The sequence below is a fragment of the Anarhichas minor genome, unplaced genomic scaffold (genome assembly GCF_050575085.1).
Source record: "Anarhichas minor isolate MPS153535 unplaced genomic scaffold, ASM5057508v1 ptg000058l, whole genome shotgun sequence".
Lineage (NCBI taxonomy): Eukaryota > Metazoa > Chordata > Actinopteri > Perciformes > Anarhichadidae > Anarhichas > Anarhichas minor.
The window spans coordinates 4,578,523-4,604,735 of record NW_027466504.1 but is presented as its reverse complement, the minus strand read 5'-3'; the positions used below and the strand labels follow the sequence as shown (position 1 = coordinate 4,604,735).

General features: G+C 41.4%; 2 protein-coding genes across 2 annotated transcripts in view; both read left to right on the top strand.

Annotated features, from left to right (window-relative positions):
- LOC142932586 (uncharacterized) overlaps positions 1 to 26,213 on the top strand; it is a 136,391-nt gene that overhangs the window by 56,667 nt on the left and 53,511 nt on the right. Inside the window, exon 12 of the mRNA XM_076076505.1 lies at positions 3,153 to 3,326. Within this exon, the coding sequence (XP_075932620.1) occupies positions 3,153 to 3,326 (174 nt within the window). The remainder of the gene's footprint in view (positions 1 to 3,152; positions 3,327 to 26,213) is intronic.
- On the top strand, positions 3,853 to 7,808 carry LOC142933101 (stonustoxin subunit beta-like). Its single transcript, XM_076077254.1, has 2 exons — positions 3,853 to 3,883; positions 7,153 to 7,808. Exons 1-2 carry the CDS (start codon positions 3,853 to 3,855, stop codon positions 7,755 to 7,757), a joined length of 636 nt encoding a protein of 211 aa, XP_075933369.1. The 3' UTR covers positions 7,758 to 7,808.

Genomic DNA, 26,213 nt, shown 5'->3' with positions numbered 1-26,213 from the left:
AAGACTGATTACCAGGTTCAGAGGTCTGGGGACTAGCTGCAGGGGTTTGGGGACTACATTCAGAGGCCTGGGAACAAGTTATCAAGGTATGCAGACTAGTGGCAGTTCAATCAGGAGAGACAAGTTAGATGAAGAAAAGATAATTGTTTTTTATTAACCGATGATATGTGATGATAAAGTTTTGACAGAGTCTTTGGCGCTTGGACTCTACAGGGAGATTTGTAATTGAGGGGCGTCTGCCCTTAGCAGCAGCAATATACTGGTTTAGTGTCATTCTTTCATACTGGGAGCTGCCCAGTACAAACTCTGACACTGAGACTGGAGCAGCTGGAGGTTCTGGGTGCCTTGCTCCAGGGCACTTCAGCAGTGTACAGTGAGGGAGGGAGAGCTACATGGAGGGCTTGGTGAGAGCTGTTGGGACTAAACCAAACTGACTGGTGAAGAAAACAGTGAGCTGAAAGACTGAGCTGTTGATTCTCAGTGGGATCAGCAGGACTAGTAACCCTTTACCAGTACAGGGACTCATCTGATCCACATCCAGATATCACTTCATGAACCTTTACCTTATGTTTGTCTCTGTGTGGACAGACACAATGTGAGCTGATTCTTCATGATTCCTCCACAGAGAGGACCAGGAGAGCTCAGAGGTTCCCAGAGGTCAGTCTGCCCAGCAGCATCAATCACACCTGGACTCCATATTTATGGTCTGTACATGTACAACTACTTTTACATCTATTCTATTCACAATCATCTCCATGCTGCACTTTGTAGACCAGTGGATTGTCAGTCTGTCCAACATGGATCTGATGTTTGGTTCCATGGTTTTAGTTTGTGTCATTCATAGAATATTCTGTTCCAGCTGCTGGAGGAGAACATCGTCACTTTTGTGAAGAACGAGCTGAAGAAGATCCAGAAGGTTGTGAGTTCAGATTACCCAGAATGCTTAGAGAGTCAGAGGGAGGATGAGGAGGTGCTGGACGGTGAGGATGAAGAGCAGAGGAGGAGGAGCAGCAGAGAGGCATTTGTGAAGATCACACTGCACTTCCTGAGGACAATGAAGCAGGAGGAGCTGGCTGACTGTCTGCAGAGCAGTAAGAGGATTTCTCTAAAGATGTAACATGCTGGATAAATGGGACGTTTACTAATGTCTCAAGAAATGGACCAAAATATATTCATAGACTCATTCTTTGAGGAAATGACATGTTGAAATCTATTCTTTGACTCATTGATCTTCTTTGTTGTGTGTTCATTCAGGACTTATTGCTGCAGTTTGTCAGCGTGAACTCAAATCTAACCTGAAGAAGAAGTTCCAGTGTGTGTTTGAGGGGATCGCTAAAGCAGGAAACCCAACTCTTCTGAATCAGATCTACACAGAGCTCTACATCACAGAGGGAGGGACTGCAGAGGTCAATGATGAACATGAGGTCAGACAGATTGAAACAGCATCCAGGAAACCACACAGACCAGAAACAACCATCAGACAAGAAGACCTCTTTAAAGCCTCACCTGGAAGAGAGGAACCAATCAGAACAGTGATGACAAAGGGAGTGGCTGGCATTGGGAAAACAGTCTTAACACAGAAGTTCACTCTGGACTGGGCTGAAGACAAAGCCAACCAGGACATACAGTTCACATTTCCATTCACTTTCAGAGAGCTGAATGTGCTGAAAGAGAAACAGTACAGCTTGGTGGAACTTGTTCATCACTTCTTCAGTGAAGCCAAAGAAGCAGGAATCTGCAGGTTTGAAGAGTTCCTGGTTCTGTTCATCTTTGACGGTCTGGATGAGTGTCGACTTCCTCTGGACTTCCACAACAATGAGATCCTGACTGATGTTACAGAGTCCACCTCAGTGGATGTGCTGCTGACAAACCTCTTCAGGGGGAAACTGCTTCCCTCTGCTCGCCTCTGGATAACCACACGACCTGCAGCAGCCAATCAGATCCCTCCTGAGTGTGTTGGCATGGTGACAGAGGTCAGAGGGTTCACTGACCAACAGAAGGAGGAGTACTTCAAGAAGAGATTCAGAGATGAGGAGCAGGCCAGCAGGATCATCTCCCACATCAAGACCTCACGAAGCCTCCACATCATGTGCCACATCCCAGTCTTCTGCTGGATCACTGCTACAGTTCTGGAGGATGTTTTGAAGACGAGAGAGGGAGGAGAGCTGCCCAAGACCCTGACTGAGATGTACATCCACTTCCTGGTGGTTCAGTCCAAACTGAAGAAGGTCAAGTATGATGGAGGAGCTGAGACAGATCCACACTGGAGTCCAGAGAGCAGGAAGATGACTGAGTCTTTGGGAAAACTGGCTTTCGATCAGCTGCAGAAAGGGAACCTGATCTTCTATGAATCCGACCTGACAGAGTGTAGCATCGATATCAGAGCAGCCTCAGTGTACTCAGGAGTGTTCACACAGATCTTTAGAGAGGAGAGAGGACTGTACCAGGACAAGGTGTTCTGCTTCGTCCATCTGAGTGTTCAGGAGTTTCTGGCTGCTCTTCATGTCCATCTGACCTTCATCAACTCTGGTTTCAATCTGCTGTCAGAAGAACAAACAACCTCCCGGTTGTCTAAAGTCTTTAGAAACAAACCTAAATCAAAACGTCTCTACCACAGTGCTGTGGACAAGGCCTTACATAGTCCGAATGGACACCTGGACTTGTTCCTCCGCTTCCTCCTTGGTCTTTCACTGCAGACCAATCAGACTCTCCTACGAGGTCTGCTGACACAGACAGAAAGTAGCTCACAGACCAATCAGAGGACAGTCCAGTACATCAAGAAGAAGATCAGTGAGAATGTGTCTCCAGAGAAAAGCATCAATCTGTTCCACTGTCTGAATGAACTGAATGATGGTTCTCTAGTGGAGGAGATCCAACAGTCCCTGAGTTCAGGACGTCTCACCACAGATGAACTGTCTCCTGCTCAGTGGTCAGCGCTGGTCTTCATCTTACTGTCATCAGAAAAAGATCTGGACGTGTTTGACCTGAAGAAATACTCTGCTTCAGAGGAGGCTCTTCTGAGGCTGCTGCCAGTGGTCAAAGCCTCAAACAAAGCTCTGTAAGTACAGAGAGAGTTAGATTCATATATCATAACTTAAATACTTTATCTTTTCTACATATTGCTTATTTTTTCTAAATCATTGTCTCATCAGACTGAGTGGCTGTAACCTCTCAGAGAGAAGCTGTGGAGCTCTGTCCTCAGTTCTCAGCTCCCAGTCCTCTAGTCTGAGAGAGCTGGACCTGAGTAACAACGACCTGCAGGATTCAGGAGTGAAGCAGCTGTCTGCTGGACTAGAGAGTCCACACTGTGAACTGGAAACTCTCAGGTCAGAATTCATCAACATTTTCAATTAATGTCCTCTCAAGTCCTGACTTAGATTCATAGATAAACTCGCAACCTGTATAAGATGCTGTTTGTATTATTTCAATCAATATTTTAGTCTCAGTATATTTTCATGAACATTTATATTACTGTTTTTTCTCACTCTGTTATTACAACTTAAAATATCAGAGGAGAATCAGAGAGTTAGCAGTAATGTTGTCAGATTGTTGATGGATATTTGTGGGTGTTTGGTTGTGACTAGAAAATAATCAATAGCAATGTTAATGTAACCCCACAGTAGCCAATATTATCTCAGTACTGCAGTAACCTTACAGCCCTCACAGTTTCCTCAGATTATGTGACGTGTGTTGTTTTGTGTGTTTGCAGCCTGTCAGGCTGTCTGATCACAGAGGAAGGCTGTGCTTCTCTGGCCTCAGGTCTGAGCTCCAACCCCTCCCATCTGAGAGAGCTGGACCTGAGCTACAATCATCCAGGAGACTCAGGAGTGAAACTGCTGTCTTCTGGACTGAATGATCCACACTGGAGACTGGAAACTCTCAGGTATGAAGAGGCCTGCTACAGCTACAGAAAATCAGTCTGATAGAGGAGGTAGAGCTGGAAACGTTTTCTCTGTCACACTGTCTGCCTGGTTAATATGACCCTGACACACCAAGCTAATCTCAAACGACCAGAGACTCATCAAACTGTTTGTGTCCCACATCAGACGATCAATACAGACAGAAGTAGTCATGGAACAGTAGCCAGGATGAGCCAAAACAGGGAGGGAAGGTGATGAAACTGTTGTTTTTCTGGAGCGTTGTCTTGTTTCAACATTAGAAAATAGGACAGTGGTGTATCCTGACACGTCGACGGGCATCATGGTGAGTTGACATGCGTCAACGTCGTCACGCTGCAGGTTTGTGGGCTCATATCAAACAATAGATGATGTTTTGATGCTCGTGTGTGTTGCCCTTTAGTCCATTATTGTGAAAAGACAAACCGACAGAAACAATCTGTTTAAACCGTCTTGATAAATCATCACAATAGGAATGTTTTGCTGTTTTAAAAGAGTTCAGCTTTACCTGGTTTTGGTTTGTTTTGCACTGAGAGCCAGTTCTCTGGCTGATAAGAGTCGACTTGTTGAAACTACAGGTGACAGTCGGCCACAGACGCTCAGTGAAGAACCAACAGCTGATTGTGGACATGGTGTGTCAGAGCCCAAAGAGGTTTATTTAGGACTGGACCAAATATATAAGGGGACACAGGAAGTGCTCTGTGGCTGCAGACGGACTTGAACTGTAATATTTTCAACCTCAGATTACAGATAATAGAAACCAGTGTTGACTGTTGCTAGGAGACGGGATGTGAACAGCAGTGTCAAAGTCAGACACTTTGTACATCCAACCATCCACCCGACCTCCTCCATCAGAGGGTTTGTGGCGCTGTAGTGATTTCAGGCTACTTTCTCCTTCACTTCTGAGAGACAACAGTCATTATTACACAAACACAAGAGGTCACTTGTCAGGACCAAAACATCCAACAATTAATACTTCTATATTGACAACGGATCAGCTGACTCTGTGTAATGGTGAAGAGTCGTGTAGCGGTGATGAACCCACAGAGAATTGTCTCCATCTCTACAGATCTTTTAGCTCCTAGTTTTGGTTCTGCAGCACATTTCCTGTTTGGTTCAGTCTCAGTGTTTCCAGCAGCAGCTGTTTTCATCCAACAAGCTGTGATGAAGCCACTGTTCACTACCTGCTCAGCAGCAAACAGCAGACAGACTCAGTTAGAGACTAGCTGGTGAACATAGTGGAGCATTTAGCAGCTAAAGAGACAGATGTTTCCCTCAGGAGGTGGTGGAGACCAAAAACAGAGCTAAACGAGAGAGAATATTGGACTTTCATTCATCAGGTGACACAAGCACAAAGACTCCTGATGAGTCATCATGTTGATGTGTAACTGCTGGATGTGGAAGCAGCTAGTTGATATCATGTTAGACACAACTACTTTCTTTCAATCATTTTATTTTCAGTTTATATAGTTTACACACCACATGTTACCCCCAAAAAGAACAGCACATAACATAACATACCTGCTAACTATACAAACAATCAGACTCAGACACAAAAAAAATCGAGACACAAGAAACCAAAACAAACATAAATCATCACCCTCCATATTGACCCTGCAATAACAATTAAATATTAATTGCGGCTAACTATACAAACAGTTAAACTCAGCAACAAACCATATTTTTTTTTTTTTAAATCTGAGAAAACAGCACAGTTGTAGATCATCATCGTCCATAATATACCTGTCACAACAATTAAATAATATTAAATATTGTGGACTTTTCCCTTCACCAGCTCACTTGGATCCCACGTTGCAAAACCTATTCGTATGGTTTAGGCATAGTCCTCTCCAATAAAATCCATAACAGGGTTCCAAACAGAGAAGAACCCATTTATGTCTCCTTGGAGAACATGTGTGAGCCTCTCCAATGGGAGTAGTTGTAGAACATTATAAAGCCAACTTGAAACAGATGGTTGTGCGCCGTCTAGCCAATACTGTAAGATTGATAACCGTGCACAGAACGATAGAAGACTAAGGATTCTGTTTAATACTGGTGAGGCAGCGTCTAGGCCTAGGATGCATTGTACAGGATTGAGCTCAATAGGACACTGTGTTATGGAGGATACTTGGTTACCAATTTCAACCCAAAATGTATGAATTTCTGGACAGAGCCACATTAAATGCACATAGGTGCCTACATGCTGCTGACACCTTCCACATACATCTGTGTGGGGCTGAGTGAGCTCTCTCCATTACCTGCTGTAATTCTCCATTGAGTCCGCCTTCTGTTTCAGCTCACTGTTTTCTTTTTCAATGTGACTGATGCAGGTTTTTAAGTCCTCAACGTCGTCTTCGTTGCAGCTGACTCTTTGTTGTACTGCAGTGATTTGGTGTTTACCTCTTATATTATATATATATATATACTGTATATAAAAGATAATAATTAATATCACCACCGTATTCATGGTTTCAGTAGAAGCATCAAGCCGTGATATTAAGTCTGGTTTACACTGGCTGATTGCGTCCATGAGCGACTGAAGGGAGACTTGACTTTGGTTTAGATGTCAGAGATTTCACAGGTAATCAGCTACTTGTTCAGTAGTTTAAAGGTCGTACATCCGTTGGTTTGAACTTGTAGAGGTTCTATTAACAAACTGACTCCGCCCATGCAGTGCGACTCACGCACGTGCGACCACGACCCAGAACCGACACAACTACTTTATAAGCTGATAATATGTCAGATGTTGTGTTTACAGCTTGTTTTCACTGAACCACAAGTGGACAAAGAAATCAATTGATGCAGGTTTAAACATGTGATTTACTGACTGACTGGAAGAGGAAACTGAGTCTGAAATGGATGATGATTGTTAATATAATACTGATAATAATATATCATGAATAAGTGAACATAATGAGCTGTCGTCATGGGCCAATCAGAAGAAGCTCCAGTGAAGTAAAAGAGTATGAGCTGATGAATAATAAGTGCTCCATGTGAACATGAATAACAAAGCTCTGTGTGTGAGAGCGATGTAATGTCCATGTTTCATGCTGCTCTGACCCCCCTCCTCCTTTCAGGGTGGAGGCTGCTGGAGTCCGATGGTTCAGACCAGGTCTGAGGAAGTGTAAGTGTGCTTTGAATTTGATTCATGAAAACAAAGCATCTTCAAACTGTGACATCACTCATTCTGATGTCATCATCAAACAGATGATAGATTAATAACTGCAGCTGTATTGTGTCTTGTTCTCTCCATCAGATTCCTGTGAACTCACACTCGACACAAACACAGTACACAGAAACCTCAAACTGTCTGGCAACAACAGGAAGGTGACACATGTGAAGGAGAATCAGTCATATCCTGATCATCCAGACAGATTTGACTACTGGGAGCAGCTGCTGTGTAGAACTGGTCTGACTGGTCGCTGTTACTGGGAGGTCGAGTGGAGAGAAAGAGTTTCTGTATCAGTGAGTTACAGAGGAATCAGAAGGAGAGGAGACAGTAGAGACTGTTTGTTTGGAATGAATGATCAGTCCTGGAGACTGGAGTGCTCTGATGGTGGTTACTCTGTCTATCACAATAAGGCAAGAACACACATCTCCTCCTCCTCCTCCTCCTCCTCCTCTGGTAGAGTAGCAGTGTATGTGGACTGTCCTGCTGGCTCTCTGTCCTTCTACAGAGTCTCCTCTGACACACTGATCCACCTCCACACCTTCAACACCACATTCACTGAACCTCTTTATCCTGGCTTTGGGTTTGGGTTTGGGTTCTGGTTCAGGTCTGGTTCCTCAGTGTCTCTGTGTTCTCTGGAGGAGGGAGAGTCTCCTCCTGCTAGAGAAACCTTCTCTCTGCTGACCAGATAGTTCAGTGTGTACAGGATCACACACAGCTGGTGTGAGTTAGGAGGATGTGATTAGGAGTTTATCCTCAGGGTGGTGTTTGTAGTGTTCTCTCTCCAGTATGCTAGAGGTTGATGAAACGATACTCTGAACAGAGTGATGTAACTTCAACAACCTTACTCTCATTCTTGAAGGTCGTACATCTTATGTGTCCAAACAGAACATCATGTATTCCTTGGATTCCCCGGAGAGAGCAACTCTCACTATATTACAACCCTCTCTGATCTCTAAATGAACATAGATGTGTTATTAGCAATACTATAAATGAACTGAAATAAAAAAGTCTCCTTATTTTAAACTGAAAGTGTCCATGAGTCTTTTCTTCTTCTACTAACAATGTGCTACTTTGCAGTGATATTTGATCAACAATCTCTTGATTTCTCCAGAAGTCACAAAGTACCTGCTGAACATGGTGCATCCAGATAAATGTTCTTCTCTTGGTGATGAAGACCTTCATCATCTGGAGGGTCTGGAGTTTATGGTCAGATAATGCGCTATGTTGAAATATTAATCAGACAAGTTTTAATATTTATTTTGGGTAAATTATTAATTACATATGATATAAATCAGGACATAAAAATATGATAATTACCATAGTTGATAAATTACTTAACAATCATTAGATTAAGCGATAAAGAAATAATCATTAGGTGTTTATTCTGTTTATTATTACAGAGGATTATAAAAACAAAATAATATATTAAAATAATCCGATTTTTTTTATATATACTGTATATATATACACACACACATAAAATATAGCCTATATTTCATCAGGAAAACATTGCAGCCAACAATCATCTTTTTATCTTTTTGGAATTCATTAAATGAGCGTGTGTGTGTGTGTGTGTGTGTGTGTGTGTGTGTTTGTGCATATGTATGTGTGTAGGTGTATATGTGTATAATAAAATGTAAATAAAAGTTGTATCTGATGAACTTTAACTGAGCTCTGTGACTTTCCAACTATACGTGTTAATAACAGTGACTCTAACATGATAAAGGTGATTGTTTGTTTACTATATGATCAGTATTTAGTACATTGTGTGTAGAATGATGGATTTGGGACACAGACTGTGGTGTTGTTCATCCAGCAGGGGGCGTCCTCTCACTGCACATCAAGTCTCAGAGTCCTGAACAACTGAACAAGTTTGGACTAAAGACTCAAACTAATTATAAACTTTAATTCAATTTAACAAGGAAATAAACTGACTCATTCAGTCGTTAGATTTAATTAGATTTTAATCTTAAAGAAATAAACTGTGACTGAGTGTGTGTTGGAGGTTATATACACATGTAGTATACATGTGTGTGACATTTTCTTTATTAAAATCACCATTTCTTCATCCTTCTGCTCCCCGTGTCTCTGTGTTTGGGTCCATCTCCTGCTACCTTTTTGCCTTAACTTGACAGAAGGAACCAACCGAAAATATGGACTCAGCAGATGGATGGTTTAAAGAGGAGCTCTATAACCTGAGTTATTCCCTCTTTTGTTTTCATGGAGCGTGGAGGAGATCTGTGTTGAGATTGGTGAGCAGGAAGACATCAGCAATGTTATGAATGGCAGTGGTGGGCCGTCAGGGCCTAAACAGAATCACAAAGTTATAGCTATTTTATTATTTAATAATTTTCCATAAATACACTACATGTATTCTAATTATTTTTCCCATTAGCTTATTTTCTCATTGCACAGCTACTGTCCTCCTCTGTTGCTCTGCTTCCAGCCTGCAGCGCTGCTTCCAGTGCAGCTTGTTTTAAGGAGAGCTTTCATCCAATCAGATTTCACCTCGATGTCTCGAAAAGGTTCAAAGTTGCTTCATGTTAACAGAAGAATTGTTAGAATCTCATAGTTTGTTAAAAAAAAGGTTGAAATAGTTGTTAAATATTGTGTAAATATCAAATAATCTTATATTTCCTCTTTCTGAATTCCCTGAAAAGAAATGTTAGAATATTATTAATTTGAACAAACAACTCATATAATCAATGACTAATAAATCATAAAGCTGTGAGCTGCAGCAGCTTAACAGAAGTTAGAGAACAGGAGAGTCAGAAGGTGTTAATAGATCTCGGTCTGTTCACATCCACACAGTCCTGACAAGAGCTCTAATTAGGCCACAAGTGGAAGCAGCTGTGTGGGTGAACCAGGCTTCACTAAAGAAAACCAAAGGCTCAGATATTATCAACATATTACCAGTCGAACAAGTTCAGAATACAGAAACAAAAGGTTAAAGGGCTTTTTAAACCTCATCACACCTCAATGTAAGTGTCAGAGAAAAGTTGGAGAGAAAAGTAGTCCCAAACCAGACACTTTTCTCTCTTTTATTATTCAAATAAAGAAAATGTGTCCACATTGTGATTCACTTTTCAGCTGCTCAGTATGATGTATTGAGTCACCGTATATTGTTACATCCCCAGTGAAATATGTTCCATATACTGTCGTTGTTGACTGTCACAACAGGCCGAACGTTGTAGGATAAACTGGATATCTTAGAGAAATAGAGCAAAGAGGAAATCCTGCTTAAGTCATTTATTGTATTAATGACATTTCAATCAGTCAACAAAGGTCACCTTCCCTTGTTTCCCTCGTTATTTGGAGAAGATACGCTCCTTCAGGACGTCGTAGCAGACCTCCACCACCTGAGGGCGCAGCAGAACAAGACGTGTTAGGGAAGACAACTGTAGTCCTGACTCTCCTCTTTCTGATGTACATGTACAGTGCCTTGCATAAGTATTCACCCCCCTTGGATGTTTCATCCTTTTGTTGCTTTTATACATGAAATCATGGTCAGTATAATTTGGCTTTTTTGACAAGAATTTGCAAAAAAAAACTCTTTAATATCAAAGTGAAAACAGATTTTTACAAAATAATGTCAATTAATTTAAAATATATAAGGTAAAGTAAATGATTGCATAAATATTCACCCCCTTCAGGTCAGTATTCAGTAGATGCACCTTTGGCTGCAATCACAGCACTGAGTGTGTGTGTGGATGTGTCTCACTCAGGCTGGCACATCTGGACACTAAGATTTTTCTCTATTCTTCTTCAAAACAGCTCAAGCTCTGTCAGGTTGCTCAGGGATCGGGCGTGAACAGCTCTTTTCAAGTCCAGACACAAATTCTGGATTGGATTGAGGTCTGGGCTTTGACTTCCACTCCAGAACATTCACCTTGTGGTCTTTGAACCATTCTGTGGAGCTTTTGCTGTATGCTTGGGGTCGTTGTCTTGCAGGAATAAATCTTCTCCCAAGTCGTAGTTCTCTTGCAGACTGAGTCAGATTATCCTCCAGGATTTAGCGATATTTTTCTGCATTCATGTTCCCCTCTACCTTTACAAGCCTTCCAGGGCCTGCTGCTGAGAAGCATCCCCAGAGCATGATGCTGCCACCACCATGCTTCACGGTGGAGATGGTGTGTTTGTGGTGATGTGCAGTGTTTGGTGTTCACCAAACATAGCGTCTAGTCTGATGGCCAAAAAGCTCAATTTTTGTCTCATCAGACCAAAGAACCTTCTTCCAATTGACATTGGAGTCTCCCACATGCCTTTGAGTGAACTCCAGGCGAGATTTCATATGAGCTTTTTTTAACAGTGGCTTTCTCTTTGCCACTCTCCCATACAGCTTCAACTGGTGAAGAACCCGGGCAACAGTTGCTGTATGTACAGTCTCTCCCATCTGAGTCACTGAAGCTTTGAACTCCTTCAGAGTGGTCCTAGGTGTCTTGGTGTTCTCCCTCATCAGTCCTCTTCTTGCCCGGTCACTCAGTGTGTGAGGACGGCCAGCTCTAGGAGATTTAAACAAGTGCCATACTCCTTCCATTTCTTAATGATGAACTGAACTGAACTCTGTGGGATGTCCAGTGAGTTGGAAATCTTTTTGTAGCCATCTCCTGACTTATACTTTTCAATGATCTTTTCTCTGAGTTGCTTGGAGTGTTCTTTTGTCTTCATGTTGCAATTGTAGCAGGAATACCGATGAACCTGAGACTGGACCTCCCAGACACAGGTGTGTTTATACTACAATCACTTGACACACATCAACTGCACTCAGGTCATCTCCATTTCACTACGTGTGACACTGCTGGCATCAACTAGCTGGACTTCTGTTGAATTAGGTCAGTCACTTTAAAGGGGGTGAATATTTATGCAAACACTTATTTTACACTATATATCTTTAATTAATTGACATTAGTTTGTAAAAAATCTGTTTTCACTTTGACATGAAAGAAGCTTTTTATTGATCATGATTTCATGTATAAAAGCAACAAAATGGGAAAACATCCAAGGGGGGTGAATACTTTTTATAGCCATTGTATATAGATATGTGACTAGATGGATACTTCATGTATCCCCGGGGGAGATTGGTACGTCACATTTACAGCTCTGGAGGTGAATTCATGTCCTGTTTCAAAGTCAATAACAGTGTTGGAGTGTTGATGATGTCAGTGATAAGGAGCTTTATGTTCTCAGGTTTGTTCCAGTGTGGAAGATGCTGTGGGTTAAACTTTAACACGTATCATATAAAGTCATATAAACATGATGCAGCTGATCTTTGAACTGAGTGCTGCAGGTTCAGACTGGTTTATTAAAGTGTTGGAGTGTGACAGCAGCCTGAAGACACTGAGGACTGATGAAGAAGAAGAAGAGGATTTAGTCCTGATGGAGCTCATCGTCTCACTCACGTCAACAGAAAACTCTTTTTCTACAGACCTGGTCCAGACAGCAGAGAGCTGCAGAGTGTTGAAGTTCATGAGACGAAACTGAGTAAGTGAAACTTTAATTCATGACATACGAGCTGCTCTTTGTTGGTTCGTGTGTTGACCTCCTGTCTTTGATAATGAGTCCACAGCACAAAGTTGATCTGACAACAGATACTTGAAACTACAGCTGGCTGTCAGGAGTCACCAACCTTTTTTAAACTGAGAGCTACTTCAAGGGTACCGAGTTGTACAAAGGGCTACTTATTTGATACAAACTTCCTGAATAACAAAGTTGCACAGATCACCTTTTAATAATAATAATATATGTGAAGAGACTGTTTGATCACATGTCAGTTAATTATTCCTCACAATAATTATTAAGAATGATTTCCACAACAATGATGGTATAGCTCAGAGGTAGCCAACACGGTGCCCGCGGGCACCCTGTCGCCCGCAGGGACCACGTGAGTCGCCCGCGAGACATGTTCTAAAAATAGCACCATTGGAGCTCCGTCTAAAATTGTAGTTGCTGTTCTTTTTAATCAAAAACGCTTGCATTAGTGTAGATTTTAAAATGACAATATTTCTTGTCATAAGAGAGTTGGGTACCCGGAGGCGCACGGCGGACAGCCAGGACGAGGCCACCGCACCGCACTAGGTTTTCAGGTTCCGAATCGCGGGCGCTTCCCGTTGGCGCCAGACGCGCGCCGCGAGTGCACCCCGTCGTCAGGTCTGGAAATCTTCGGAACAGGCCGCGGGGCAACAACTCAGGGGTGGCGGGGGTAGAGGCGAGGCAACGCAATCCGACCGAAAAGGCCCAGACTAGAGGTTTGAACGCGGGCGCCCGAAGACGCTCGCGCGCCTCGGAGGGTTGGATCCCCCGCTCGGCTATAGACGAGACTTTTTACTGGTTTCTTCGTGGAGAAAAAGGTACCGTTGGAAAAGCTGGTGTCGGTGACAACAGACGGGGCTCCCGCGATGACGGGCCGGCATGCGGCTTCATTGCGCAATGCAAAGGTGACCCAGACTTCCCAAAATGTCTACATTACCACTGCATCATTCACCAGCAGGCGCTATGTGCAAAAGTAACCGGCTTTAATCATGTGATGATACAAAAATATCAGAGATGTGATACCTCTGACTTTCAAATGTTGAAACAGATTAACAGAAATAAAAGTTGCATGTTTAAATATGTATGTGTAGCCCGCGTTCAAACCTCTAGTCTGGGACTTTTCGGTCGGATTGCGTTGCCTCGCCTCTACCCCCGCCACCCCTGAGTTGTTGCCCCGCGGCCTGTTCCGAGGATTTACAGACCTGACGACAGGGTGCACTCGCGGCGCGCGTCTGGCGCCAACGGGAAGCGCCCGCGATTCGGAACCTGAAAACCTAGTGCGGTGCGGTGGCCTCGTCCTGGCTGTCCGCCGTGCGCCTCCGGGTACCCAACTCTCTTATGACAAGAAATATTGTCATTTTAAAATCTACACTAATGCAAGCGTTTTTGATTAAAAAAGAACAGCAACTACAATTTTAGACGGAGCTCCAATGGTGCTATTTTTAGAACATGTCTCGCGGGCGACTCACGTGGTCCCTGCGGGCGACAGGGTGCCCGCGGGCACCGTGTTGGCTACCTCTGCTTTAAAGTCTACATGCAGAAACAGATCCCATTTCCTGATGAGACACAAATCAAATGAGACTGAAGACTAATGATGAACCCGTCTGTCTGTCTTCATCAGGTGGCTGCAGCTTATCAGCAACATGAAAAGGTATCACACTCAACACTTCTCATTACATTTGATCCTGTTTTACCTTCAACATATTCATTCTTACTAACTTGATGTTGACTGTTTCTCTGCTCTTTCACTTGAACATTGACTCATAATAAACCTATAAATCTGTAAAACAGATACAGTCGTTAGATTGAGTTCTGATACTGGACTAAAGTCTGGACTTTGATCCTTCAGGTATTTTATGAAGCTCATATTTCATGTTTATTGAGGCCTCTGTTGGTCAAAGTGCTCTCATAGATCAAATGACCAGTTCTACTCTGTTAATTAATAACTTCATAAGCTCAATGACAATGTATTATTATGTTGAACTTATCAGTCTATGAAGTGAGAACCAATGTATGCAGAGAGGACTATAGACGAGTTCTAGAGGTCTAGGGACTAGTTGAAGAGGACAAGGGACTAGTTCTAGAGGACATTGTTGATGTTGTTCTCCAGAGCTAGAGATACTGGGAGTAAAAAAAGTTCATATTTCCACTATACAAGGATTCAAATGTATGAGGGTTACAGAATATAAATACCTCCGTATTTGGAGATGGGAAACTCACATTCACATATCCTTTCAACAATCTTGTCAATACATTACAACAAATAATTTCCCTATGTTTTATGGTAAAAGGATTATTGGTAAGTAACCTTCAAACATGGACTATGGACAGTTCAGGGCCATGATCATGGGCCACAGTCCGTCAGTGTGTACTGGTTTTAGCTGATTTTGTTTTTTTTTCTTTGTTTTTTAATCCTTAAATCGTCATTGACAACTCTGATATATATGAATAAATTAATTAATGAATAGCAGCAGAGATCTGGGGACTAGTTGCAACAATCTGGGGATTGATAGCAAATGTCTACTGACTTTTTGCAGATAGGGACAAGTTGCAGCAGTCTAGGGACTACTTTCAGAGGTCTAGTGACTAGTCTTTAACTAACTGCCATGCACATCTGTATGCAGATTATACAATATTGTGTTGTATTGCCCACACTAAACCTGCAAAATTGCTTTAACGCTCTCCAAGTTGCACTCAGTGATCTAAAACTCATATTGAAAGCACTACTTCAGTGTTCGGATAGATGACAAATTCTCATACTCAAAGGAACTTTATATGGTAAAAACAGAAAGAATAAAAGCAATTAAAATATGAACAAAAGAGATGACATAACAGTAAGGAACAAAAACAAAAACATATATAACTAGCTTCACGGGTTAACAGCAGATTTAAATAGGTGAGTTTTAAGTGACGGAGAATGCCTGAGATGTTGGGGGAGAGAGTTCCAGAGGAAGGGGGCAGCTATGGAGAAGACCCTGTCCCCCCAGGTCTGATGCTTGGACAGAGTAGGGGGGGGGGGGGGGGGCAAGGAGGTTGGCGTCGGTGGATCTGAGGTGGCGGGTGGAGCGTTTCGATGCAGGAGGTCTAAAGGTATGAAGAGGTTCAGGGTTATGAAGGGCTTTGTATGTGATGAGGAGAACCTTGAACTGGATTCTTTGCTGTATGGGGAACGAGTGGAGGTCTTGAGGGACTGGGGGATTGCCTCTGCCTCTTCTCTTAAACCCTTGGATGAGGTTTATTTTTCTGCACTTAATTTTTTTACTGGTTGTGTTTATAGCACTCATCCCTCCTTCCTGTATGAAAAGTTGGTGGGACGTCCCTGCAGAGAGAAGTAATACAAAATAGTATTAGTTTGTCTATAAAACCCAAATTGGTAAACTACCAGCTTACATCACGATGAATCTGGATCAGAACTTTGGATCTAATGTAACACGCTCCAATGCTTAAGGTCCCATGAACAACTTCTGCTCTTGGAAAGTCAGCCTTTCCAGTCAGTGCTCCCATATCATGGAAAGAGCTCCAACACACATTGAGGATCAGTACTCTTTCAACCTGTTCAGAGCCACTGTGGGTTAGTGTGTACTTGTTCTAGCTGATTTTGTTGTCCTTAAATCCTCAATGATCACTCTAAGGGACTAGTTACAGAGGTTTAGAGACTAGTTACAGAGACCTGGGGACTATTTGATGTTTAGGGACTATAGTTGCAGAGATCTGTGGACTAGTTGCAGAGATCTGGAGACTAGTTGCAGAGGTCTGTTTCTCTGCTCTTTCACTTGAACATTGACTCATAATAATCCCATAAATCCATAAAACAGTTACAGTCGTTAGATTAAATTCTGATACTGGACTTAAATTCAGACTTTGATACCTCACTGATTTTACTACCAATAACTAATAATTATTAGTTATTATAAGTTATTGATGTTGCTGTATTGATACATTGAGGTTTATCATTTAGATTTCTATGTTATCTGCAGTCAGTGAGTTTTCTTTCACATTGAATCCAACAGAAACAAATAGGAGCATCTGTGAGTGTGAAGAGGATCAGCTGAGGGTTTCATGTCAGACTAATATGAACTGTGTGAAGAGTTTATATATTTGTATTCTATCTTTAGTTACTGTAAATTACATCATGGGTCTGTTTTACTGTCTGAAGCAGCAGACTGAACATTTTAGATAAAGTTGTTGATTCAAATGCTGACTGGAGCTCTTTAGACAAACTGTGAGATGATCTCAGGTTCAACATGACACATGTCCTGCTGTATCCATGGCAACGATTGAAGTCCTTGTGTTAACCCTGTGGACCCAGCAGTGTGACGGTGTTATTAACAGAGAGCACTTGAACACATCACAGAGTGACAGGAGTCTGGGAGGGCTCAGTGTTCAGGTCCAGAGGGTGGAGCTTTATGTTTCTACATCAGCTGCTGAGCTCCCCCTGGTGGTCAGTGAGGTTTACACTCAGTCAACAGACTTCACGTTCAGCTGGGATTCATTTAGAGAAATTACTTTTTTAACATTGTTTTACAGATGAACATCTCTTCCAATGTTATGAGTTGATCTTTCTCCAATTAGCCTTTTTTTCTTGTTTGAATCACTGTAAACTGAATATTTTTAGGTTTTGAACTGTTTCAAGACGTTATCTTGAGCTCTGAGAAATTATCATGGATAATCATTTGTACGTTCAAATGTTAATCTACAATAATATAATAGTTTGTTGTAGATGTGCATCTCTGTGTCTGGTATTAGCTTCTTGGTGCACTGTGAACCCTGTTGATTAAACATCATCAGCTCAAATCCCAGCCGTGCTAGAAGATGCTACGTGTCACATAATTATAGCTTCTTTATTCATAATCTTCAGATTCCCAGCACTCACACACATTCTTCAGGATTTCAAATAAAACGTTGCTGTATTGATCCTTTTCTTATTGATAGCTGCTAGTTTTTCCAACAGCTGCTGAGAATGAAGACTAAAAACTGAACTACCTTCCCTGCTGGTCTTCCTCTATGTGCCAGGATCCATCAGAGACCAGAGTCCCCTGGACATGAACCTGAACCCAGCTGTGTGTCCCCTGAGACCAACCAGTCACACAAACATGGCATCGATTTTAAAGGACGAAAAGTCTCTGCTGCAGAGTAAGTACAAATTAAATGTAAAATGTACCTAATAGCTGTATAACTGGTCTTCTACTGCTGCTGATATACTCTGCAAAGAAATGTGAGCAGGTCATGATACTGCTATTTGTTCTGAAAAATAACGAGAAGTAGAAAAACTAGAACTACATCAGTGATCAGTCACTTCCTGGATAAAACAGGAAGGGATTTATTTCCTAATATGTCTCCAAACTACAACCACGACAGTGTGTTTGAGTTTAGACAATCAATGAGGGACAGAGTTTATTACAGTCCACAGTGATTTACAATCAGAGCAGTCAAACTGAACAAGAACTTCAGGTAGATGTCATGAAAAAATGAAGGTACATTCTTCTCAAATAAACAACTGAAACTGTGTTAGAAAGCTACATTTTTATATTTTAAAGAAATGAGATGTGTGTCAGGTGTGTGAAGGTGTTGTGTGACAGATGGCTCTCAGATCGTGGTGGAAGATGTTCAGTGACTCTGGTGTCCTGACTTCAGTAGTTCATTCCACCACTGTTGGACCAAAACAGAAAAGAGTGACGATCGAGATGAGAGACCACAGGGTCCTCTGAGGGACTGGGCGGACAAACGTCCAGAGGTAGAGGAGGAGTGTAGGGTTGGACCATGGCTAGTAAGTAGGAAGGACCAGTTCCCTTCACTTCCCCATAGACCAGCACCAGAGTCTGGAGCTGATGTGAGCTGAGGCTGGGAGCCAGTTTAAAGAAGCTGTGTAGGAGAACATGGATGTTTGTTTATCAGACAGGAGTGGACCAAACCACATACATGAGTGATGTGACAGTTCAACAGTCTTTAAGTCTTAAGACATCTGACTAACAACACACCGGTTCAAAAAATCTGCACGAAATACAACAAGTATCCCATGTTGAATAAACATAAGCAAGACATGTTTCAAAAAAGGCTGACAATGTTACAGAAATGTGTGATGACTGCATCAATTTGTGGTTATTCCTGGGCAGATAACAGAAGTCCCAGTTTGAGAGAACCGTTCATTCAGTATCGTTCAGTCATCGTAGCGACCAGGCCGCCTCCACAACACTCAATGTTGTCTTTGTTCAAGACAATGATTCCCGCTCACTCATTGGTTGTCCCGCTTCCTATGTTTTGAGCGACTGCTCCACCGTAGCAGCGAGTGGGATGGGAATCTGGCATCAGGCTGCCAGCGCCCCCAGTTTTCCACTCCCAGCAATCGCATCAGCCAGCCTTAGCAGGGTAACTTGGACGAAGTGCCAAGATCGGACTCGCCTTCTGACACATCACTCTTGGAATATTTCTCACTTGAACTACGTCTCTGGCTCAACGTTCTCACTAACTGGAACTGGATCACCTTTTCTAAGATGATCAACCCACTTACCCACATGAATATGGTCCGTACAGTGAAGCCGCACCTTCTGTTGGTTTTTGGGGGGTTTTCATGACGGAAGATGGATCAAAGCAGAACGGCTCCAGGAGCTTTCGAGTGAATACCAAGTCATTTCCTCTTTGCTCTATGAAATCTATCCTATAGTAGCAGCAGCCATTCTATGGGGCCATGAATGGTCCAGCAAGTCCATCCTTCTTACACTGAAAACCTTGCAGTCGTTTACTTAATCAACAAAGGACGCTGCTACGCCCCACTCATCATGCTGTTCATGCGCTGTCTAATCTGGCACTCTATTACACACCAATATGTTCTCCACACAGTCCTCACGTCCAGGTCACTCCATCACTTTCTCGTTTAACGTTCCAGAAGTTCAGGAGCTCTTGCAGACACACATCCACCATTGGTTCCTCCATTTTCAACTCTGTCATTCAACTTGTAATTCCTGCCCTAATTCTGTTGATCATTGAGTCCCAGAACTTCATCATGGATACCCTGATCTCCCTCAACCCTTTCTTTTTACTGGTCAGCTTGGAAGAGTGTCCACTACTTCCACCACATGACCAGTACATCATCAGCCCGAGCTTGTAACTTCACTTCTCAAAGCTCTTCTACGCATCCCAGAACCATCAAAACAAACATGAGACTTTGGTCCTCCTAAGCGTATCTCCACTACATTCACTCAGTTCTTGAAGATCTCAACTCCGCTCAATCTAGTTTCCAGTATCTGGGTATTTTTGTGGCTTCGTTGTGCAAGGGTGCTACAGCGGATTCCCGATCAAAACTTCCCCACAATGTATTTGACAGAGCAGATGAGCTACAAACAGTTCAAGCCTGGCAGATAAATCATGTTTTCTTTAAAATGCTTCTATATCGGTTCCTCAAATTTCCTAAAACCACTCTGTGTGGGGAACATGACAGCCAGACCAAAGCTCAGAGGTGAGATGACCATCTCTAACTGTCCATGGCCCATGACTCAAAGTCTTTGATTCACTAACTCTGAACCTGAACCTGAACCCAGCTGTGTGTCCATGAAGAGTGACCGGTCTATGCGTCAACCTATAGTCTTCAAAGATGGACGGCATACTGTTGATCAAAGGTGAGGATTTCAAACTAATGATGAAAACAACGTTATGATGATGTCAGAAGGTCACTCAGGTAAAACTCTTTTACACCACATGGTTGCTCTCTTCATCCTGATTGGACAGCATTTCTCTTCAACCGTCATGGTCACCTCACTGCATCATTTCTTGTCTTTGCTGCACTGAATACAGCTTCAACATCAACATTGAAACATTTCTACATGAAACATTGATTTCATACTAAATGTCTCCTAAAACTACCAGGATACAAATAAACTTATTACAGTAGGTTTAATAAATCACTGATATTCAGTAAATCTCAGTGTTTCTATCAGTTTACAGCAGCAGAGAGAAAAGTTTCCTGTACCCAGCTGTGTGTCCATGAAGAGTGATCGGTCTACAGGTCGTCTGATTAACTTCAAAGATGGACGCCATTCTTATGACCCAGAGTAAGTTCTTAAAACCAATGAAACCAATGATGAACTGTTCTGATTCTCAGTTATGAAACACAGAATTGGTCTTGCATTGTTTACAGTGTTGTTTTCATGATGATCAATCATGACATAACTCAATATATTTAACTAACCGGTCTGTATGTGTTTGTGTGTAAGTCATTAACTGTAAACAGTTTCTGGTGCAAACACAATGTGAGCTAATTCCTCCACAGAGTCGACCAGGAGAGGTCATATTTTCAGATAGCTGCAGATTTCTGGAGACAGAGGAATGGGACTAGCTGCAAATGTCTTTAGAAAAGCTTCAGTGCTCTGGGGACTAGCTGAAGTTGTCTGGGAAATAGCTCCAGAGTTTTGGTTTCGAGGTATGAGGAGTAGTTTCAGAAGACTAATTACCAGGTTCAGAGGTCTGGGGACTAGCTGCAGGAGTTTGGGGACTACATTCAGAGGCATGGGAACAAGTTATCAAGGTATGCAGACTTGTGGCAGTTCAATCAGGAGAGACAAGTTAGATGAAGAAAAGATAATTGTTTTTTATTAACCGATGATATGTGATGATAAAGTCTTGACAGAGTCTTTGGCGCTTGGACTCTACAGGGAGATTTGTAATCGAGGGGCGTCTGCCCTTAGCAGCAGCAATATAAATCCCCCAAAAGGAAAAAAAATAAACCACAGCCTAATATTTCCCCCAAAAGAATGTTGACTTACCAAGCGGGAATGAAACGGGTCACAAATGATGGATGAAGATTGCATAAGCTGCTAAGAGATGAGGCATAACAAGGAGCATGACAGAAATTTGACGTTTAGAGATTAGAATCAGCGATTTACCACAAATGAGTGAACGTGAACGAAAACGCTGCAATGACTAGGTCAGCACTGACCAGAGCATTTGCGAGATCAACTTTTTTGATCTTAGCCAGCAATGGCCTGAGGACAGCAATGCCCCGATTGCAATGTAGGCTCTAGTCAGCAATGGCTAATGGCCAGCAGTGACCTGAATAGCAACAGTTTGAGCTTAGACTAGTGTACTGGAATGACTCCATTACCTGCACTTTAAATGAATCACACATCACTCATAAGACATTGAATGGATTTAACCAAACAAGTCAGCAGTGACCTGAGAATTAGTAATGCGATGGGTCTGACACCACTTCGATATACGATGTCCATGATGTCACTTATTAGAATACAATGATTGTGAGCAATTACAGAAGTAATGGAAATGTAGCAGATAGCCTATGACTAAATTATGAGAATACAAGAATATGAACCACTTGTGAAAATAGAATGAATAGGTTTCTACTTACCAGATACGACGATATAACACCACTTACCTGATATGACACCACATATCAGAACACAATTAATATGGGCATTTAGTAGAATATGATAAAAATGCAACAATTGCAGAGTAAACATAAGTAGACAGCAGCAAGATGATAGGATAATGATCCAATTGTTTCATTGTAATATTGGATAGAGACCAGCTGATCTAAACAGCTGATATCATGATTGACAGCCCCGAACAGTGACAGCAAGGAAATAATGAGTGAGAAAGAAACTTTTAGCCTCAGCATACAAGCAGGGACATGCGGTCAGGGGAGGCTCACCTGCCATCATGAAAAGTAAAAAACAAATAATGATAAAATAAAATAAAAATGAATATGTATCTACTGATCTGTGCTATAAATGTAATTTCTGTATGATTCCCATCATTTCAAGCATTTTTGTAATCAAAATCGCTGAATTTGCGCATTTCCTGTTCAAACAGAGGAGACGCGAGGTGAGGCAGCGACGAGCTGGGTTGAGCGCGTGCCTTAGAGCAAAAGGCACGCGCTCAACCCAGTTTGTGGGGATTGCGCAATCTGAGGTGAGGCAGAGCTCGTCGCTGCATCACCTCGTGTCTCCTCTGTTATATATATAAATAAAATAAATATATTAATTAGGCTAAATATTAATTAGGCTAAATATTAATTAGGCTAAATATAGCCTATATTATATATTAGGCTAAATATAGCCTATATTCCATCAGAAAAGCATTGCAGCCAACAATCATCTTTTTGGAATTTATTAAGTGTGTGTGTGTGTGTGTGTGTGTGTGTGTGTGTGTGTGTGGGTGTGTGTGTGTATATGTGTTTGTGCATATGTATGTGTGTAGGTGTATATGTGTATAATAAAATGTAGTAAATAAAAGTTGTATCTGATGAACTTTAACTGAGCTCTGTGACTTTCCAACAATACGTGTTAATAACAGTGACTCTAACATGATAAAGGTGATTGTTTGTTTACTATATGATCAGTATTTAGTACATTGTGTGTAGAATGATGGATTTGGGACACAGACTGTGGTGTTGTTCATCCAGCAGGGGGCGTCCTCTCACTGCACATCAAGTCTCAGAGTCCTGAACAACTGAACAAGTTTGGACTAAAGATTCAAACTAATTATTATCTTTAATTAAATTAAACAAGGAAATAAACTGACGCTTTCAGTCGTTAGATTTAATTCGATTTTAATCTTAAAGAAATAAATAAACTGTGACTGAGTGTGTGTTGGAGGTTATATACACATGTAGTATACATGTGTGTGACATTTTCTTTATTAAAATCACCATTTCTTCATCCTTCTGCTCCCCGTGTCTCTGTGTTTGGGTCCATCTCCTGCTACCTTTTTGCCTTAACTTGACAGAAGGAACCAACCGAAAATATGGACTCAGCAGATGGATGGTTTAAAGAGGAGCTCTATAACCTGAGTTATTCCCTCTTTTGTTTTCATGGAGCGTGGAGGAGATCTGTGTTGAGATTGGTGAGCAGGAAGACATCAGCAATGTTATGAATGGCAGTGGTGGGCCGTCAGGGCCTAAACAGAATCACAAAGTTATAGCTATTTTATTATTTAATCATTTTTCATAAATACACTACATGTATTCTAATTATTTTTCCCATTATCTTATTTTCTCATTGCACAGCTACTGTCCTCCTCTGTTGCTCTGCTTCCAGCCTGCAGCGCTGCTTCCAGTGCAGCTTGTTTTAAGGAGAGCTTTTATCCAATCAGATTTCACCTCGATGTCTCGAAAAGGTTCAAAGTTGCTTCATGTTAACAGAAGAATTGTTAGAATCTCATAGTTTGTTAAAAAAAAGGTTCAAATAGTTGTTAAATATTGTGTAAATATCAAATAATCTTATATTTCCTCTTTCTGAATTCCCTGAAAAGAAATGTTAGAATATTATTCATTTGAACAAACAACTCATATAATCAATGACTAATAAATCATAAAGCTGTGAGCTGCAGCAGCTTAACAGAAGTTAGAGAACAGGAGAGTCAGAAGGTGTTAATAGATCTCGGTCTGTTCACATCCACACAGTCCTGACAAGAGCTCTAATTAGGCCACAAGTGGAAGCAGCTGTGTGGGTGAACCAGGCTTCACTAAAGAAAACCAAAGGCTCAGATATTATCAACATATTACCAGTCGAACAAGTTCAGAATACAGAAACAAAAGGTTAAAGGGCTTTTTAAACCTCATCACACCTCAATGTAAGTGTCACAGAAACGTTGGAGAGAAAAGTAGTCCCAAACCAGACACTTTTCTCTCTTTTATTATTCAAATAAAGAAAATGTGTCCACATTGTGATCCACTTTTCAGCTGCTCAGTATGATGTATTGAGTCACCGTATATTGTTACATCCCCAGTGAAATATGTTCCATATACTGTCGTTGTTGACTGTCACAACAGGCCGAACGTTGTAGGATAAACTGGATATCTTAGAGAAATAGAGCAAAGAGGAAATCCTGCTTAAGTCATTTATTGTATTAATGACATTTCAATCAGTCAACAAAGGTCACCTTCCCTTGTTTCCCTCATTTGGAGAAGATACGCTCCTTCAGGACGTCGTAGCAGACCTCCACCACCTGAGGGCGCAGCAGAACAAGACGTGTTAGGGAAGACAACTGTAGTCCTGACTCTCCTCTTTCTGATGTACATGTATATCTTTAAATTTGGTGATTATTTTTAAATTAGATGGCTGCATAATATCTGAGGGATTGGCATTATTTTTATTCAAAAAGAGAAAGAAAGATTTTAGGAGAAATCTACAGAAATAAATAAAGTGCAGTAAAATAAACACCTTTATGTGTATTTTGGATGCTTATTTTCACTTCAAAGAAAGAAAAGGGCTGCAGGGAGTCGCAAAACAATATCAATAATTATACAACATATTTACATTTACAAATGCATAATTGATTGATACATATAAAAATGTATTATTAATGATGTGTTTACATTTATAATTACAGTTGACGGACACATTCTGCTGATGGCATATTAGAAATTGAGAAACTCAAGACCCTTTATTAATGACTTACTAACATTTCAACAGACTGGATGACTTTTTTATAGTGAGAGAAACACAAGCATTTAGTTCGCCCTTCATAAAGGGTGACTTATCAAAACGTTACAGGTAAGTAAAGGTGTCTGCTGGCAAACTAAAATAAAAAGGATTAAAAAATTTAAATAAAAGTGTGACGAGAAAATGTGATTCAAAGTTACACAAACTGATAGGATCTCTAATATCAATCTGTTTTATGTGAATTCCTGTGTACAAAACCAAGACTGATCTGATGACTGCAGACAATGATGGAATGTAATGAATAATCACCAAATCTCCACAAAATATAAAAATAAGTATTTAGATTCAGAACTTAACCAGACTTTGTAACATTTGAATCTTTCCTTTCATGAAGAATTTCCACTTCAGATATTATTCAAAATATGTCCAGTTACTCAGGTAAATAAAATTCCTACTTTCACTTAATGACTAATGCAGGCTTGATCATTTCAAACATAGATTCAAAGATCATATTTCCTACAAATACATGGCTAGACACTGAGACACTAATCCATCATACTGCTATACGTCAGTATGATCAACACTACCTTTAGTTCAGACTAGTGGGAGGAAGAAGAGCTCTCTTTGGTCGATAGAGTTCAGCATCACAGTCAGTCAGCGAATGGAAATACTTTTGAGACACTTGTAAAATGTGAACAGAAGGCCAGCTTTAATTTATCAGACATGCGGTTAATACACAGCTATGTTTTTGTGTCTCCCCTCATTTGTGGCGAGGAAGAAATCGTTCTTATTCTCAAGAAAGTGTCAAAAGATACAAACGTGGCAAACTGTTACAATTATTAAGGTCTGACATGTTTGTGGTAGTTTTCAAGACAATTATATACTGTTTGTTTTGTTGTCTGTTTGTTTTAGGTGGACGGATGAGAATGGGGCTAGGGACGCTGGTGTCAGTAGGAAAACTCATGTGGATATTCACAGCACCTCACCTTGGTTACTGGATTGCAGCACCTTTGTCAGACGATGCCGTCTACAGCGGTCTCGGTCTCTTTCTGGGCGAAGCTGCTGACCTGCAGTCAGCTAGAGCATGAGGCTCCCGGCTCTCCTCTAGAGATTCAGCTTTTTATGTACAGTCTATGGTTTTAAGTTCGGTGTAACCCAAGCACTATTCTTCACTAGTACAAAATATGCCTTAAAGGTATTCAAAGTTTTATTTTGAAGGGAAAT

Excerpts from the sequence above, each read along its gene's own strand:
- LOC142933101 (XM_076077254.1), top strand. The coding sequence starts at position 3,853 with ATGATCCACACTGGAGACTGGAAACTCTCAG. Across the intron at positions 3,884-7,152 it reads TGGAGACTGGAAACTCTCAG|ATTCCTGTGAACTCACACTC; the intron begins GTATGAAGAGGC and ends TCTCTCCATCAG.